This window comes from Perkinsus marinus, assembly GCF_000006405.1.
Source record: "Perkinsus marinus ATCC 50983 genomic scaffold scf_1104296929318, whole genome shotgun sequence".
Lineage (NCBI taxonomy): Eukaryota > Perkinsozoa > Perkinsida > Perkinsidae > Perkinsus > Perkinsus marinus.
In genome coordinates, this window is record NW_003216498.1 from 1,081,500 (window position 1) to 1,098,437 (window position 16,938).

The following is a 16,938-nucleotide window of genomic DNA, read 5'->3' on the forward strand; positions in this document are numbered from 1 at the left end:
AGTCTCTTCGAGCCCGACGTATACAAGCCTGTTCAAGATCTCGCGCGTTCTCCGAGTTTCTGGGTATAAAACCTCGTCCACCTAGTGGTGATGTTCGGAAGTGTTGTAGATGACATCTCCTCACAGCGTCACGGTGAGGGGTGGACCTTAAGCGCTTACCTTGTAGGCTTAAACTGGACCCCTGCCCTGCGAGTATGATGACAGGAGGTTATTGCTGTTGTCCTCCTCCCGTTGGTGTCATAGCGATCAATGCTCCTAGCTATTACCGCCTTCGCCTCTGGGATCGATACCAGCTGTTGAAAGCACAGTTGTCGGGACCTCGCCCTACTCCTCATCGCTGATCGGACATGTTCTGCTAGTTTCGACTCCCGTTTATAATGCCGCCGATCAAGTTCCGTCCGCCGAAACCAGTGCAGTTCCGAGTCCCAAGAGTAGGTTTCGCCGGAGGACTCTTGTGGTAATTTCGTGGCGCGGTGACGGTTAGGCGGCAATTCCTGAGCTGGAGCAGAAGCCCATCATACATATGGGCAAGACCCTGATAGCTCAGGAGGCTAAGAGGATAAAAGCTGAGCATTTGGAGGAGGCTCGGAAGATACTCCGACGAAAGCTGGGAAAGCACGACTACTGCATGTGGCCAGCGTAGGAGACTGTTGTTGTAGAGGTAAGGAGTTCAGCATGCTCGTCCATGCTACTTATCCTGTCACTAACCGAGTAGAGGGGACTAAGCGAGGGAAGGGCAAGGGAGAAATAGCTTATCATGTGGCTAGGGTCCCTGTGGGCGGGGCTTTATTTCAAGTACCATTTACGGTATTATTCTGAGTAGCGCTTGAGGCTTCAACAGATCCCGGGTGTCCCCGGCCTACCAGGGTTGGCTCCTGATTATAGAGGCTTTTCTGGGATACAGGGCAGATTCCCTATAAACTGCCAGTATCGGAATCAAAGTGAGTGGTGCTCTAGTCGGGGTTGACCATGCAGACTGTCGTCTCAGCGAACAACTTCAAGATGGACAGAGTCTGTGCGGAGGTGCCAGCATCGGTCCAGTTGGCCAAGTGGAGACGACAAGGTCTGATAGGAGCAGCAGCCCCAAGCTCTGCGTGATGACATGTGTTTCTGTGAAGAGTTGCTGTTGGTGGTGGTGTTTGGATGGGCAGGAGAGAGAAGACCTAGCTTGCTATGTGTGGATCATGGTGATCTTCCCTCTTGCGAGGCCAAGTCGTAGCGCACTAGGCGCAGTGAACTCGAGGAGGACATTAGACAATCTCCTCCTCCAGTTCGGCATGTTCTGAGCCCGCCTCCCGAGCCATCGTCACTGACCTCGACTGGCTGTTCCAGACGTGGGTCTTGTTCGATTCGTCTCGCGATGGGTTGATCTTCTACAAACGGCGACTGCAGGCGGTTTCGGAAGTGGTTTTCGTGCATTTCTTGCAATTGGGTCATTTTTGGGGTAGTGCGAATCGGCAGAGCCAATTATTCGTCGGTGATGAGGGTCGTGTCGGGATCGTGTATGAGTCAGCTGATTCGCGCCTGCCGGTTTAGAACTCATTCGGAAAGAGGGTATGTGTCAAGCGCTTTCTGGTAGTGCAGTTCTAAGGGGAAGTCTGATGGAGGTCCCTGGTTCAATCCCTGCAACAGGTGTTTTCTCGTTCAGGTTAGTGCGGTATCGATCCCGTCCAGTTTATCCCCAGGTAGGTCGAGACAACACCATCATCAATAGCAGATCATCATGAACAGCGTTACACTGATAGTGTTCATCTGCTTCCCTTACGCGTTAACCTCCACTGCAGTAGTGCGCCCTAAATTCCTCCGTGTAACCGTTTTGTTATTCCTGTCACGCGCCACCGTCCCACTCAGTTGGAGAGTGCTGCCTTGTCGGTGAATCAGGTCTATCTGAAGGGGATATTCTTGGTCTCTCGTTGGTCCCATCAGCTACTACTGTTCGGCCTGTCTCAATATCACGGTGCACTTAGATGATATCCTCAATCGCCTGCCTTATATGGAATCCAGATCAGGCGTATCCTTCGTAGTGCGCAAGCTGATCCGTACCTCATCAGATGCGTCAGAACTTCGCCGCTATCACAGCACCAGGGGCATACACTGTAGGACATCCAGCATGAGGAGCCTGTCTCATGAGTAGCGTCATCACTTTTGTCGGCAATATGCAATACTCGGCATCATCGTCATGATGGGTTTAATAACAAATAGCGTGGTTGGGTTCTGTCAATATAGGAGTGGCCACCTCATGGTTCATATCATTTTCTCTGTAGCCATTACTTGTATCGTCTTCCTTTTGACTTACACTACACGATTTACACCGAACATGGCCGGCTGGGTGAGGACTTCTCCTATCCTTGTCCTCTTCTGAGCTTCTCCTTCCCCTTCAGTTACTCATACGGTCGATAGTCTCAATGGTCGTATTGGTCTCGGCGAGTGTCGATCGAGATTGCGAGAAGGATGGTATGGACTGCGTCTCGTCCCTCACTGACAGCGTCTCGGTGGGTCCTCCTCTTCTCTACCTAGTCAAGGATAGGTTACCTCTCAGGCCCAGTTCACTCGTGCTAAAGTAGATCTAGTCCCGACCAGTGATCAGGACTTAGACCTAGGTAAGCATCGGCTTACATAAGGCGACTCTGCCTTGCTCATTGTTCATGTATTCAGATCAAGCTAAAATACCGGGGTTTTTCTCGAAGGATATGAGAGAAAGTAAGCAGCGTATCAGAGGGAGGAGACGGTTAGTGGATTGTGTTAGTGCTCCAGCGCAGAGACCGGTCACAGACTCAATCAGAGGTCGATCTAGAAGGCCAAACAGTGTAGAAATAACGACCATATCAGTCGAGATAGCACTGGTTTGAAGTAGATTCGGTATGAACCTGGATACGTGTGTGAACACCCTCGAGGACGCAGTAGGCCGGTATAAAGTGAGCATGGGACTATTCAACATAGTTGTTCATAGATTACTTCCAGGTGTTTGAGGCGGAGGTGATCGGGGTTGAAAACAATGTAAGACCATACTCCATGTTCATCCTACGAATATGCGGCTTCAGGTGGTCCAGAGCGAGAGTCGAATCCGAGCTGTTGTGGACCTCTCTAAAGTCGTTGACAAGGAGGTAGTTCATATCCACTCAAGTTGGCCTCTGCATACCATGGAGTATATCTTGCAGGGTTCGACCTTCCACCTGGAGATAGACAAGCTCTTCGACTTGTACAACAACGTCGCCGTGAGGTACTTCCCTGTCAACACTGACTCAGGGTAGGACCTAGGCTTTTCCCTTTAGGACTAATACGCTCGAGAAATGGATGTCCGATGAGAAAACAGTGAGGCTTTGGTGATGTTCACTTCGTCACAGCTAGTTTCCAGGTGCGGGACCATCTCAGTTCAGTGTACCGCATTCTCGAGGCAAAGACAGTACAGCAAGAGGTAGGAGGTATTACACTAGGATTGGTCAAGGGTATGGTGATAGGGGGAGTTGGAGGAGATGAGGGTCGTGTTGTCTAACGCGGTGCAGAAAATGCAGGGAATCCACTCACACGTATCTAAGGTCCTTACAGCCGGTAAGGAAGTGGCGGGAGTGTGGTATGCTGTAGAGGAGGTATGCTTAGTTGCCAATGCGGAGACGGCAATGTACGAGTGGGCCTACAACGTTACAGTGAAAGTGAACTCTCAGACAACCAAAATAGTCAATGTAGTAGCGGTAGCTCACTCCCCCTCCCCTGGGAGGCGCTTCTTCTCAGCTCGCCCAAGGTATGGAGTATCGTATTGCTCAAATCGACAATGCCGAGATTGAGATGGCAAGGATGTCCAACCTAATCCTCAGCTGTAAGACGAGCATCAAAACTTTGAGGCGAACTTTTCCTCCTTCTTTAGTGGCTCGTCATTTCCACGACGGCGATATCACTGATGCTGCTGAGCAAATGGTGGTGCATACCAGCGAGGAGAAACTCCGGCCTTATGGAAAGGATGGTGCTAGTTCTGCGGCAGGCGGCGGTCCATTCTTTGCTGTGACCTGTTCAGTCCACACTTCCTCAGAAGGCGTCGGGGGGCCGACCTTGAAGGAGATCGCCGGCACGTTGAGTGAGATGCCGGAGATCCTCGCCGCACCTCAGAGATCGTGATTGTGATTTACCACGCTCCATGTACTCGTTGGTCATGGTCATCGTACCGGCCAGTCTTTTGCTACAGTGCTTTAATGGGGAAGGACTACTACCTCTACATTCCGATAGAGGAATGTTATGGGAGAATAGTGTTTTCATAGTATTCTAACAGTCACTGTCCTCAGTATTATGCATTCTTGTCGGATGAATCTGGACTCCTCCACGGTGGACAGGCCCAGGGGGGCAGCCTCCATCGGCGCCTCGGGTATCTGCTGGGCAGATATGGAGAGCAGTGATGATGATGATGACAGTAAGTTATGTCTAAGAGACTAGTGCTGACTGAGCCTTCCACTCAGGCATGTCGTTTCCGCTACCTTCTGACACGAGGGAGATGCCTAAGGCTGCTGTCAAGTGCGGACCTGCACCGACCTCTGAGGCTGGTGAATTAGCTCGCAGACTGGCTAGTAAGCTAGAGTCGCTACCTGGCTCTGCAAGATGCCCTCGACATGCAGGACTGACCAGAGCAGCTGAGGCTGATGCTGGGTCTCGAGGGGGAGGGTTTGGCTTTCTTATGGACCGACCTTCTGGAGTTCTCCCTGAAGATTCCAAAGGGAGCGTTTCGTTGTTGATCCCTGGTGAGCTTTGGACTATCTGTAAGTTGAGAGTGTCTTGATCTTTCATAGGATTTGACGATAGCAAGCGCAGTCATAAGCGGTGTTTTAGCAGTAGTAGTTGCAGTAAAGACTCGGGAGATACATCCACGGCTAGCAAGTTCCGAAGAATTGCCGATGGCTCCAGGCTAATGGTAGGACGCCTCTCTCGGGTGTTGGTTGGAGTCTGCGTAGGTTAATGGTCCGAGTGCATTTCCTGAGGCGGGAAGTGATCCTATTTTCGGTCACGATGGCGATCCTCATACAAACCTCGAGGGGAAGGTAGAGGGAGCTGGACCGGCCGCCGAAACGCCTCCTGTTGTTGGTTGTCATAGGTTGAATGTGCTGAGCGGAAGAATAGGAAACGCTATAGAATAGCCCGACGACGGCAGACTGCTGCCACTGGGACGGTGTAGGCCATTTGGATGTTACGTTGAGTGCTGATGACAGTTGGCAAGGCCCGAACACCATCCGTCGGAAGAGATCTCTGACGAGCAATGGCAATCTCGGTTCGATCAGCGGGCGAAGCAGATCGAGAAAGGCAAATTGACTGAGTCCTATGTGGCCTATCGGACAGCTGTACAGCTAGGGAGGGCGGCTGGTGGACGACGTCACCAGGGTACTGTTCTTAGGTGAGTCCTTCGACACGGAGGCCACTGGTGGATCCCGTGACGCCCGAGCCAACGAGTAAGCTCAGTAAGAGAGCATTCGAGGCACAATTAAAACACTGGAGGAGAGGCTTGCATTCACTCAATCACGTCCAAGAAGCAAGCATTGTTACTGTATTCCTCCTAAAGAGTAGTCATGTACAGGTACAGCAGGCTGAGAATGTTATTTCTACGAATTAGAGTCGATGGTAGTGTATTGTCGATGCTATTGCATCGCTCCGCTCATCTTGCGGGAAGTTGACGATAACATGATTGCAGCACCTACGTGTAGAGTTGCGTTAGGAGAATCTGCATGCCTCGGAGGGTCTTCAGATATCTTGATACGGTAGAAGTAGTATGTCTTCATCATCTTCGTCGTCGTCCTCCACGGCTATTGCCCCTCCAACCACCGCACCTCAAGGGCCCAGGAAGTTGAGCTGGGCAGATATGTCCTCAGATGAAGATTCTTTCGGCAAGGACCTGGAGTCACCAAAAGCTGTGGCAAGAGTAGCACAGCAACCGGCAAAGCCGTCGAAGGTCTGTTGGGCCGATTTCAACAGTGATGACAGTAAGCCGGATCTCCTGTTATGAGCCAAACGGTGGCTGCTACTCTCAGGTTTCTCTATGCCTGTGCCTCCTATCAATCGTAGAACAGTAGTGAGAGGTGACACTACCTTCCCCAAGGTCGCGTCAGCCCCCCTAGATGCGCAAGATTCGTACCTCGAGCCGCCTCCGGCCGATGCGAGCAAGCTGGCTGATGGTGTTGCAGGTGGGGGCTTGCCTTCGGGAGTGGAAGTTGATGGTCGTGGTGATTAGGCTTGATGGCGGCTCCTGAGGAGAGTCGGCCGGCTGGGTTCGGCTTCCTGATGAACAACACTCGTATTGTTATACCTGAGGACTCTAAAGGGAGTGTTACAACGTCCGACTTCCTCAGCAACTTGCCAGGTGCTGACCCTCCAGCCTGTCGTCTGCAGAAAGATGTATTGTGTTCTCTTGGGCCCTTAGGACTGCTGGAAGACAGTAAGCGGCTCACAGCCAAACGCCTGTCCTCTTCGGTCTCGGCATGTGGCGAATTGGAGACAGCGAGCAAGTTCCGTAAACTAAGCGGTGGGAAGAGAGTAGGTCGCCGTATTAAGATATCTGTTATCGCTATCGGAGCGGTTGTGTAGCTGCTGCCAGCCACTGCGATTTCTCTCCAGGATGCGACCAATGGCCCGTCGTTCTTTCCTGATCCTAATGCTAACGGCCATGTCGACCCGATCTTCGGCAAAGATCGCCCCGCGCACGTGGAATGCTCCACTGATAGCGCCAAGGTAGGCGCGATGCGATGCCTCGGTTGCTTCATCACTCGAGCAGACGCCTCAAACTGAGCTACGTCGTCATCGCCCTATTCTGAGAGCCCGAAGGAAGACCACTGGAGGGTCCTATACGAAGACACCACTGTGAGTGATATGAGTTTGCCCAGGGCGTTTTGAGTAGTTTTCCGCAGGTCGGAGGTTCCTGCTACGGAGGAACAGTGGCAAGCACGGGCTGAGCAGCGGGCTAAACAAATTGAGATAGGCAAGATGACAGAAAACTACTTAGCCTATAGGGCCGCGGTAGGTTGAATTTACCTCGTGCTTAGGAGTTCTTTTGATGTTGCAGGTTACTCCGACGAGACGGAATCCAGGGGTGGACCCCATAACACCAAACCCCAACGAGAGGGTCAGCAAAAGGGCGTTCGATGCAGAACTTAAGCAGTGGAGGAAGAAACTGCACAGCATTGAGGTATATAAGGAATACTTGATCTGGAGTGATTGCTATGCTCTCTCTAGGTACCTTCAGTGAAGGGAAGTGGGAGTACTGATGAAGGATAGGGTTGAGTTGATACCAAACATTCTGTTATTGCATTGCAGCAGTAATGGGTTTACCCTGCAAGCTTTGGTCCATTACGTATGCAAAGCATTTGTCTAATGCATCCTTCACCATGAGCTCCATCTTTGAAGTCTCGATGGTGGTAGGCCTTGGACAAATATGAAATAATTATTCTATCATCCTTGCATGTAGAGGTTTATGATGTTGGCCGGTAGATGACCGCCGCCAGTAACGCAGCATAAGAAAGGCGTTGTGTTAATCTAGTGGGAAGATTTGTTGTTGGTAGCAGTCACAAGCGAGACCATCACTACTGAACGCGCTGTGGAATACAGACGTTCTATCGCATAGCTGCTCTATGTATTTTTAATACTCGTAGCTTACTGGAGTTCTTAGTATTCTCATCTGACACTGGGGTGGAAGTTTTCGGTGCGTTAATCGCAATCGGTAACACCGATTCGATATACTCAATGCACCAAATTTCCACCCCCCGCTTATAGAGAAGGTGAGTATTCACTGGCCCTTTCTCCGTCATGACCCTTTATATGTTACCATTGGGTTCCTCATTAACACGTTTCACATTATTTTGATTCAAACGCGAGACAATACGATATGAGAAATGATCATGTGTCTGCCTTCATGTGTCAGCATCTTGAGCTATATTGTCAAAAGCACTGAGGTCTGGAGAATATCGAACTAAGAATTCCAACCCGTTGACTCGGTCACCCAATCCTAAAGTGCAACCTGAGAAGCAGGCGACCCTAAGATCAGAACTAGATGGTACACTCACCTTGCAAGAGAGTTTGTGAAGACCTGGAAGCTAGACGCTTGTGATTTACAAAGCTGAGAAAAGTTCAAAGGAGATGCTGCAGAGAGCTTCAGAGGCTCTTACGTGCCGTTTATCCCGCCTCCATCAGTTACAACCAAATGTTTGTCTTCGATTGAGATGCTGCAGTGATTTCGGCTGACCAACTCTGACTTATAAGCGGAGTCAATGCACAGGTTGCATTGTCGATGGCGACCAATACGGTACGCCCCATCGACTGGCCCAGGCTGAACCGAAGAAATAAAGCGAAAATAGTTCTGAAATGTGTTACATGGATGAAACTGGTGTCATCCCGATGGGAAGGGGTACGGACATTAGAGCTCAGACCATAGAGGTGGAACATACAGCCCCTTGGACAGGGGAACTCAGTGTCCTCAGCCTCATTATAGACTAATCTGAGAGGTATTCTGATGAAACTAAGCAAGTATCGGATACCGCACCTTGCTGCATTCACATTCCCCGCCATGTCCACAATGCCGACTAAGGTCCCCTCATCTTTCCATATCTTCACGAGGTCCACAGGGAGCTCTCGAGTAACTACAGGGAAGTCTTGAGCGGCTGGAGTCGTCGGTGAAATTCACCTGCAATATCGTTTTCGTTCTGCCATACTCGGACCATCCACTTCTCGCGACCATCGGCATCTGGCTCGACGCAGACGCTCAGTTTAAAGACGTCACCCGAGACAAACTTTCTCTAAAATTGCAAAGGATTCCTCACAGTGTTATATAGACTCGCGATACTGGTCGTAGGAGTGTCGCTGGGACCTTCTCCGATGGTGGGTCCCCCTCAAGGCACTCTGGTATGTCGAAAACAATGGGGAGCTCATACCTAACACGAGGGTAGTAGAGCACAGGAGCGGACTACACTGCCCACCCGCAGACGAAAGCCGGTCCTTTGAGGTCGCTAGCATTGTCGATGTACGTCATATCCACACGGCGCTTTGGCAAAGACTTCGACGAGCACAAGCCGAGGGCCATACTGCTCTTCGGACCGCACTTTATCGTGGAAAGAACTCTGACCTGTCCGCTCGCTTCATTAGTCACTCACTATCACTCGGACCTACCGCTATTCTAGTCGGGGTACTTCTCGTCGGCAATGGTATGCGGATGAACGCAACCGCTTGTTTGAGGCCCTCGTAGCGGAACACAGTAAGCATGTCCGGGGAGAGCCTCATCGAAGGACTGCTAAGACAATGATAAAGGACGGCTGTGGGAGAGGGGAGACGAACCTCAAGAAGCCCTGTGCAAACACACGATCGGTTGCTGTCTCCAGAGAGGGGCAAAGATCAGGAACTACAGAGAAGTGTTGAATGGGGATAAGAGGCAGCAGCCCACTCTGATTGATAGTCGGAGCCTCGACAGCCGCAGGGGGGCTATGCTGAAGTAATTTAATCCTCTTCACGTTACCAGAGAGGTCTATCAAGCCATACGGATGGGGGTGCTCCGATACCTATAGTGAGCAGGAAGTGTCCGTGGTGTGGTATGGTAGCATACCCTGATGCTGGTGAGGTACGGGGAGATGCGGCGTTGTCCCTCACTCTCGACCATGAGCACCCACCACTGGCCTCCAACACCACCATGCCAGGCACGGAGGGTCAGCTCGGAACCCTCCTTCAGCATAGTCTAACAGCATAGTGATGATGTTGTAAGAGTTTACACAACAGAGAGCAGCAGCAGTAGCAGCATCACCCTTGGTCGCCATAGTCTAGTGTCCACTTTGTGCATGGACACATCTTTCCCTATCTTTATTTTTGGTAAATCGTAGCCTATAAGTACCTATCAAATGAGCCATTGAACGAAATGAACGGGCGGATGGCAACGACTTACAGGATTCACTAAATTCTCGGGTCTGCTATAAAGTGCTTTATCCCATCGCGGTGGTAGCTCTGGAAGCATGCCTATGGCCATCGTGTTCCCTGTACCCGATGACATAGACTCTATTTCTGAAGCATTATCACGTAGTTGTGGTATGAACCTAGCTGGGTACTAATAGTAAAGGCCCATCCCATTTGATCATGAGACTCGGGCACTTCTACGACCAAGGCCCCGCCCGATATCCCAGCAGTAGTCCTAGCGGCCGATACGGGAGGACTACCACTTAGTTTGACACGCTCTCCAACACAGCGAGCCACCTGCTACCGTCGTCGATGGGGAGTATGCTACACATAGGCAGGCTTACGAATATAGGGCGGTCATTTGGTAGTTTCTGATGTCGATGACGTTGATGACGAGCAATAGATGTTGTGTGACCTGATAGCCGTGAGAAGCAACTAGCTCCTTTCAGCCTCCTTCCTACTCTCGGTTGAGATTGAAGGATTCCGGTGTCCAGCGGTCCTCGCACCAGCGGCTGGTGATGTACCCTCCACTTCGGGCATCTCCTCAGCCATTGTTGAGGTATCTTCAGCTTGGACTTGCGTACAGGCAACTACTGGAGTCTCGCAAGAAGATGACGCCCTGTTCCCTTCTTCCTCTGCAGCACCCCCAGGAGGACAAGCCACTCTAGCACTAGGAGCTTACCATAAACCTTCCCTCTCGACCCTCGCCGGCGTTTTGCTACACTGCTTGCATTACCTCGGCGGCCTGGGACAGTGAGAGAGATATAACAAGAATAATGAGCACAACGACGTACGAGATGATGATGATGATGCTCTTGTTGCTATTGTGGTTGTTCGTATCATGCCAGCAATATTGGAGTGATCGACATTCTCATCTACAGCTTCATTATCACTCTCCATCACGACGGTGTCATCGAGATCAACAACACACGTGCGCTCATGATGATCTAGCATGTGATGCAATAACAACGACAACCACTAACTATCATCATTCGATACTCGGTCGGTCCAACACAACACGATCAGCAGCTCAGGTGTGTTTGTGCAACAGCTACTGCTATCGTCGCTACGTAGTGATGATAGCGACTTGAAAGTCATCACTCATAACTATAGACAAGAGTGCATAAGAAATATCATAGAAACAAAGTCAACGATCAGTCAGGGTCTCCCCTTCTTGGTGCAATAAGTGCTGTATCTCCTCAGCCAGCGAGCGATCACCACTGCCGTTGATCGAGAACAAGTATAGCGCTTTCATCAGCTTCCTACTGACAGAGCGTCCTAAGCAGTAATCGATAATAATGCACAGCACCCCCGCATGTCACCTGTTGATGACGACGATGACGACGATGACGACGTGCACCGACGTAGCTCTATATTAGAGATCTTGGCCAGTGCTGCTCGTAACGCAGTAACGACCTGCTTGTTACCTCCAGCTACCTCCTCACCCTGAGCCAGGCACTTAGCCATGCTGACATATCTGAGGTCCACCAAGGAGTGTAAGGGGGAGGAAGAGCTGGAGGGAACTCACCCCTCGAGGATCTGTGCCAGCTGAGCTCTGACAACAACACACTCGATAAACGCATCGGGCTCTTCCTCAACGTGCTTGGATAGCCATTGATAAGCTGCTTCGGATCGCCGCGATATTATCTGACTAGAAATACTGAAAAACGCCATTCGGAATTCACCAAGATAGAGTAATGACATTCGTACCGTGAAAGCTGCATCGCTCCGCTTGCCAGTATCTGTCGCCAGTTTGAGTATCTCAGCCAACTTCACCTTAGCCCGACCAACGTCCACCAGGGCCGTACACCGGGCCAATAACTCCGCTGCCCCTGGACAAACGCAGCAGTACTAAAGAGGGCCAAGTGACAGCAGCATACCGACCATCGTTGGTATCCTTTGAGGTCCATGCCTTGCCAGCATAAACCAATGCCTCGGAGAGCATAGTGGACGCTAGGCTACCGATCGATTGGCCCTTCACCTTGTCGGAGAAGTCCTCACTAGCTCGCCAAATTACATCATGCTCCATAGCGACTTTCACTGGAGCACTGTAGTCACCTGAAGAGGAGACTCCCAGTTCCACACTGGGAGACGACTGCCTACCCTCCTGTGTGAGGTGGTCAACGTCCATGAAGACATTCGCAAGATGACGTCCAAGTCGCTGGGCTTGCTCAGCTGCAGTGGCGTATATATTACGCTTACTAAAGGCAGATTCCGCCTCTTTATTAGCCGATGCCGACCTAAAGCGGTCCCTCTGTTATTAGCGTGTACGTCACATTAGCAGTACTTGGCAGCCCTATCAAGGTGACGTATGGCTCTATAAGTACACTGATATCTCTCGACAGAGTCGATCCCCACATGTGGGCCAGTAGCTAGTGCTAGCCATAATCTGAGGCGGAGTCGGGAACCATCATCATCATCACCAGTACGAGAGAATGTGCACATGGCCAACTACATGTGTCGGTGACAATTTGAGGAAAACTTGAGAAATTATTCTTTTGTACACTTCTACCCTAATTTAGGTATAAACTCCCACAATTAGGGAGGAAATTCCAGAGCTCAGCTAAGGAAAGCGAACATATATTCCAACACTGATCATCACAGGAGTACTGCGGCCTACTACTACCTTGCTAAGTTCACTAGTGGTACCATTACATTCAACTTGTCTCCAGCAGCGACAAACTCGCTGTAGGATTCACAGAAGGCGTCCACGGCTAATGCTACCACAACAGTGTCATCCGCTGAGCCGGACCGCAGCAACTGAGTCAACTGGGCTAGATGGATACAGCCTAACTCGTTGATAGTGCTGGCTAGCTGAGCACGACCACTCCGACGGAAATCGTCAGTACGCCTGACATTGGGAGCAGACTACTACCCTCGCGTTGCTACGAGACTCACTTTTGTCGGCGTTTGTGTTCCCGTTGAGGGGCATTCGCTGTTTTCAAGGCGCGAGTTAGGTACTCGATAGTGAGCCGGAGGAACCCAGCTGGCGTGCCGTGGGTAGTCAGCTTTCTACGGCACCTGTCGTTTACTACAGTGTGCCTGATAGACAACGTCGGCACAGTCGATGACACACAACTGCATCACTTGAGCCAGTCTTTGCTGAGCCCCGCAGCCTCTAATGTGCCGTCAGTGAAGGCTGCAGTCCCCGCCAAGAGCTCCACATAAACCTCACTGGTCATCCCCAGCTGCATCGGAGATTCCCCAAGTACGGTCAGGTCATGCTCTACTATCTCAAGAGCAGCACTACTCGACATCTGAGCACCACACAGCTTCCAATTTCGTGGCGCGTGACTATTACCATAGATATCTGTTGAGGTGATATCCCACAGTTGGCCATGGAATGCAGTCTATGGGCCATAACTCGACACAGGTCTCGCTCTACATTCCAACACTCCACTGCTCTCCTCTGTGGGTCCACCTTCAATAGTGATACCTGATGTGGAGTTACTCTCTACCTCGCTCTTGACAATGGCAAGACCTCAGCCGCGGCCAACCATTGCAGAAGCCATAGTTGCCAGGCTATCGAATGACGGAGACGCTCATCACTGTGCTTGGGGCCGACATCGTCATCACCATCCCCAGCAGTACTAGTCAACCGACACCTGCAAGTGTTCATCCCAAGTGCTCCTATGTATCGTGTTATTACCATTTCTGGTAGAGCGGGACCATGACATGCTCGACAGCACGGACCGTCGTGAAGGCGAAAGACACATACAGTTGCACGCCCAGGTGGGGAGCTCCTCCTCTGGATCCATCGTCACGATAGCTACTACTGCTCGTCGTGTTGGTGCTCTTGCTACTGAGTAAACCATTGTGATAGCTGTAGTCAATGTTGTGTGTTACCTTGTATCAAGGGCTGCTAGAGCCTGCATGAGGAGATGACAACACCGTACGAGGCCCTCATTGGAGTCCATCTCATCTGCTAGTGAAGACAGTTGCATGCATATTACCGAATACAGCTCTGGGTATTGGACCTGATGAGCAGTTGATCGAAACCAAGCGATACCCTGTTACTCTTTGAGGGTGTATGAGAGTAAGGCCTTTCCATAAGACGTCCAGTCTACTCTCAACAGGAGCCGAGGGCATTCTCGATGCTAGTGTAACACACAGCTCTGCTAATGGTCGGCTGAGCATGGAGGAGCTTGGGGATACTCCCTTGTCAGGGAGTTGATCTCCAAACGGTTTGCTAGTCGTATCATACAGCACGCATGCGTTAGTGTCCCTATAGAGGTAATAGGTCCCTCCCTGTCGTGTACAGTATCTCTTGAGGAAATGCAGAAGTCGTTCCGCCTGGTCAATGATCTGGTCTGGATCGAACGTGCCGTCTTCAGATCCCTCTTCATCAGCCAAGTCCGCCGTGTTGCATAGACTAACTTGCTTACCTCGGCACCAGGCCACCTTACCCACACTGAGTAAGTTGTTCTCAACCCAGGCATCTCGTCGGAGGTTCTTCGATATCCAAGTCCCCTCGGAAGGTACTACCTTCAATGACGCCATTGATGATAGAGAGTCTAGAGAGTCCAAAGGGCTCGTACCATGACGATCAGTAGGGAAGACAACCATATCACAACCAAGCAGGATCCTATACCCACCCAGAGTCCACTGAACCGTACGGCCTAATCTTGAGGGTGGTGCTCGGAGGTGAGGTACGGCAAGCTGGAACATCGTCCTGGGGTCCTGGACTGGGCGGTCCTCCAGGGCAAGCAAGTCCCGTATTTGAGGGTTGCGCTCTCTCACAGTTTTCACAGCGAGCGGGGTCTGGCTGTTCAGATCTTCCTTATCGTCACCACTAGCAGACTCCCCTTGCCGTGGGGGCGCACTCTTAGTCCTTCCCACTATAGTTTGATTGTTTTCTCCTCCTCCTCTTCATCATCGGTGAAGTGGAGGAAAGTCCGCTTGACTGTAGCCTTGAGACCGAGCTCCTCTGGAGTACCACCATCATTAAATGGAGTAGGCAGTACTGGAGAGATCCTAGGCGAACACTGCTCAGCTGGGCACAGCGTGACGAAGCTGTCACTATTTGGTGTCTCTACTGGTCCAGGAGAGGAGTCCAGCACTAGACATGATCTGGAAAGTAGATGGAAGAGAAGGCATGCACAGTACTAGTACTACTACCCTATTCTATGGACAGCTAATGGCGTATGGCACCCTTCTGTAGCTGTCGCCATCGCTACCAGGTTAGTGACATCTCTCAGCTGACCCGCAAAGTCTGGTAGACCAAAGATAGGAGGACCGTTATCCTTAGCAATGTCACCATGCCTGAACAACAAGTCACTATAAAACTGCTCAGTATCATGGCAAAGCTTATAATTGTAGTATCTCTCTTCACTTCTACTACTACCCTAGATGCTCTTTCACAGTGAACTCCTCACTAACATCATCCTGTTCATCTAGCCTTTCTTGTCCAACCAAGAAGGTCGCTAACGGTACCAAAGGATGCGGCTGCGAGAATAATGAGAACCCGGTATCTTCTTGTTGTTTATGATCAACCATTTCAATTTACCAATCTTTCAATGACCCCACTACCCTCGGTACTGAACAAACACAACAACTACACAAGACAATCGGAGAAACTACTGAGAGCAACTCGAGGATTCTCAGTGTGTTATTGCGATTGACACTGAATACCCACAGCGGTGACACAGACCTCTAGACGAGGTTTGACGACAACCGAGAATAGGAGGAAGAGTAGATAGAAATAAGAATGGGCATTGTATACTACGACAACCTAACTGCTAGAACAAATCTATCGATAATACATAGTTTAGGCCTTCTCATCCTTCGCAGTGGCAGCAGCACCACATACCCAAGGGCAAGCGAAGGCCGCACTTACTGAGGCAACGCCTCTGTTGAAATTGTCCCAAGTGAAAATAGTAACCAGATACGTGTAAACCGACTTAGCAGATTTGATGATTGAAACCTTGGCGAGATTGCAGTATTCATAAGCCTTCACAGAGACGGTTTTATACATCTCCTCAAGACTATGCTTCCTCTCAGGAGTCAATGCCTTATTCCAAGCCATGACAGCCTTATCCTTGATATACAATGAGCACTCCTTAGCCTTAGCAAAGGCACACGAAGCCGCATTCTTCATCGACGTCCAGTTGTCCATAACAAGAGCTCTCACATACTGCCACATACCGGGAGCCTTCTCCTTCAACTCAGTATACTTAGTAACAATCCACGTCTTGATAGATGCCCAGAGGGAACCACACATCTCCTTAGCACCGGACCAAAGGAAGGACCAGAACTCCCATATGTCCGACATATACTCCCTACAAGGCTCGATGACGTAGATATCAGCACGAGTGTACACGCGAGAACACACAGTACCAGCCAAACCCAGGGCACGAGCAAGCTCACGCTGATGCTGACCAGCAGCTTCAACAGAGGACTTTTGCTCCTTGGTCGACGATGATGAGGGACTAGTGGTAGTAGCATCAGATTCGGTATGAGCCATGTCAACAGGTTCCTCAATAGGAGGAAGCATACTATCCACGAGGACCTCAGTTCTGTTGAGGAAGCTGTCGAAGGCAGCAGACATATAGTCACTAGCACTGGTCGCAGCGGCAGAGATCCTCTGACCAGTGGCAGTCTTCTTGAAACCATGAACACGCTCTTGAACCTTAGTGCTGGCCTCTTCGAACTTTTCACTGACGGATTGTGTCACTTCAGGAGTTAGGATAGTGAAAGGAGGGACTCCAGCGAATGCATAAGATATCATTTTTAGTCTATACACGACGAAACTTTAACTGACGAAAGCTAACCCTAAATTCGATGTCCTTGCACCTAGTAACAGCTCCCACTAAGATGGAAACATCTAAAAGCGTTATTTACTCAGCGACAATAACAGATGTGTTAACAATGAACCGAGCATGATGAGCTTAGGAGCTCGTGACTGAACCACACATAAACGAAGACCTAGCCTAACGAGGCCGCACAGAAATCCCGACACAAAACTGTCTCCATATCTTGATGATAGTTGGTGACGTGAGATCCACAAAGGCAGAAATGTGTTTAGTAACAGAGGCTTTGTTT

The 16,938-nt window shown here is 50.5% G+C and overlaps 7 protein-coding genes across 7 annotated transcripts; 3 read left to right on the top strand and 4 right to left on the bottom strand.

The window, feature by feature from the left end:
- Nucleotides 1-377: 377 nt before the first annotated feature.
- Pmar_PMAR012679 (50S ribosomal protein L16, putative) lies at nucleotides 378-1,098 on the top strand (the record flags this gene model as incomplete). Its single annotated transcript, XM_002787849.1, has 5 exons — nucleotides 378-431; nucleotides 485-630; nucleotides 675-795; nucleotides 842-941; nucleotides 989-1,098. The coding sequence occupies 5 exons, from the start codon at nucleotides 378-380 to the stop codon at nucleotides 1,096-1,098; spliced, it is 531 nt and encodes a 176-aa protein (XP_002787895.1).
- Nucleotides 1,099-2,317: 1,219 nt separating this feature from the next.
- Pmar_PMAR012680 (hypothetical protein) lies at nucleotides 2,318-5,155 on the top strand (the record flags this gene model as incomplete). The annotated part of the gene is made up of 19 exons (XM_002787850.1): nucleotides 2,318-2,329; nucleotides 2,382-2,492; nucleotides 2,540-2,600; nucleotides 2,656-2,700; nucleotides 2,951-2,997; nucleotides 3,042-3,104; nucleotides 3,159-3,247; nucleotides 3,273-3,312; nucleotides 3,356-3,415; nucleotides 3,459-3,549; nucleotides 3,598-3,680; nucleotides 3,730-3,814; nucleotides 3,863-4,106; nucleotides 4,275-4,399; nucleotides 4,446-4,553; nucleotides 4,602-4,724; nucleotides 4,773-4,894; nucleotides 4,935-5,021; nucleotides 5,075-5,155. 19 exons carry the CDS (start codon nucleotides 2,318-2,320, stop codon nucleotides 5,153-5,155), a joined length of 1,677 nt encoding a protein of 558 aa, XP_002787896.1.
- Nucleotides 5,156-5,833: 678 nt separating this feature from the next.
- Nucleotides 5,834-7,242, top strand: Pmar_PMAR012681 (conserved hypothetical protein; the record flags this gene model as incomplete). The annotated part of the gene is made up of 9 exons (XM_002787851.1): nucleotides 5,834-5,954; nucleotides 6,003-6,155; nucleotides 6,203-6,331; nucleotides 6,392-6,504; nucleotides 6,586-6,699; nucleotides 6,743-6,828; nucleotides 6,876-6,984; nucleotides 7,031-7,153; nucleotides 7,201-7,242. The coding sequence occupies 9 exons, from the start codon at nucleotides 5,834-5,836 to the stop codon at nucleotides 7,240-7,242; spliced, it is 990 nt and encodes a 329-aa protein (XP_002787897.1).
- A 768-nt stretch (nucleotides 7,243-8,010) lies between these two features.
- Nucleotides 8,011-10,449, bottom strand: Pmar_PMAR012682 (hypothetical protein; the record flags this gene model as incomplete). Its single annotated transcript, XM_002787852.1, has 14 exons — nucleotides 8,011-8,080; nucleotides 8,130-8,290; nucleotides 8,335-8,458; nucleotides 8,504-8,600; nucleotides 8,645-8,756; nucleotides 8,804-8,891; nucleotides 8,937-9,082; nucleotides 9,127-9,247; nucleotides 9,292-9,355; nucleotides 9,398-9,512; nucleotides 9,557-9,685; nucleotides 9,752-9,838; nucleotides 9,890-9,960; nucleotides 10,359-10,449. 14 exons carry the CDS (start codon nucleotides 10,447-10,449, stop codon nucleotides 8,011-8,013), a joined length of 1,476 nt encoding a protein of 491 aa, XP_002787898.1.
- A 595-nt stretch (nucleotides 10,450-11,044) lies between these two features.
- Nucleotides 11,045-14,565, bottom strand: Pmar_PMAR012683 (hypothetical protein; the record flags this gene model as incomplete). The annotated part of the gene is made up of 15 exons (XM_002787853.1): nucleotides 11,045-11,175; nucleotides 11,220-11,374; nucleotides 11,426-11,544; nucleotides 11,608-11,729; nucleotides 11,782-11,955; nucleotides 12,001-12,137; nucleotides 12,185-12,286; nucleotides 12,524-12,748; nucleotides 12,796-12,939; nucleotides 12,985-13,154; nucleotides 13,199-13,333; nucleotides 13,379-13,502; nucleotides 13,547-13,699; nucleotides 13,744-13,874; nucleotides 13,915-14,565. 15 exons carry the CDS (start codon nucleotides 14,563-14,565, stop codon nucleotides 11,045-11,047), a joined length of 2,673 nt encoding a protein of 890 aa, XP_002787899.1.
- Nucleotides 14,566-14,735: 170 nt separating this feature from the next.
- On the bottom strand, nucleotides 14,736-15,393 carry Pmar_PMAR012684 (hypothetical protein; the record flags this gene model as incomplete). Its single annotated transcript, XM_002787854.1, has 3 exons — nucleotides 14,736-14,967; nucleotides 15,016-15,159; nucleotides 15,242-15,393. 3 exons carry the CDS (start codon nucleotides 15,391-15,393, stop codon nucleotides 14,736-14,738), a joined length of 528 nt encoding a protein of 175 aa, XP_002787900.1.
- Nucleotides 15,394-15,485: 92 nt separating this feature from the next.
- On the bottom strand, nucleotides 15,486-16,654 carry Pmar_PMAR012685 (hypothetical protein). Its single transcript, XM_002787855.1, has one exon. The coding sequence runs from the start codon at nucleotides 16,622-16,624 to the stop codon at nucleotides 15,665-15,667; it is 960 nt and encodes a 319-aa protein (XP_002787901.1). The 5' UTR covers nucleotides 16,625-16,654; the 3' UTR covers nucleotides 15,486-15,664.
- Between the last annotated feature and the right edge of the window lie 284 nt (nucleotides 16,655-16,938).

What these genes read in the sequence shown, in the direction of transcription:
- Pmar_PMAR012685 (XM_002787855.1), bottom strand. Translation starts at nt 16,624, where the DNA reads ATGATATCTTATGCATTCGCTGGAGTCCCTCCTTTCACTATCCTAACT.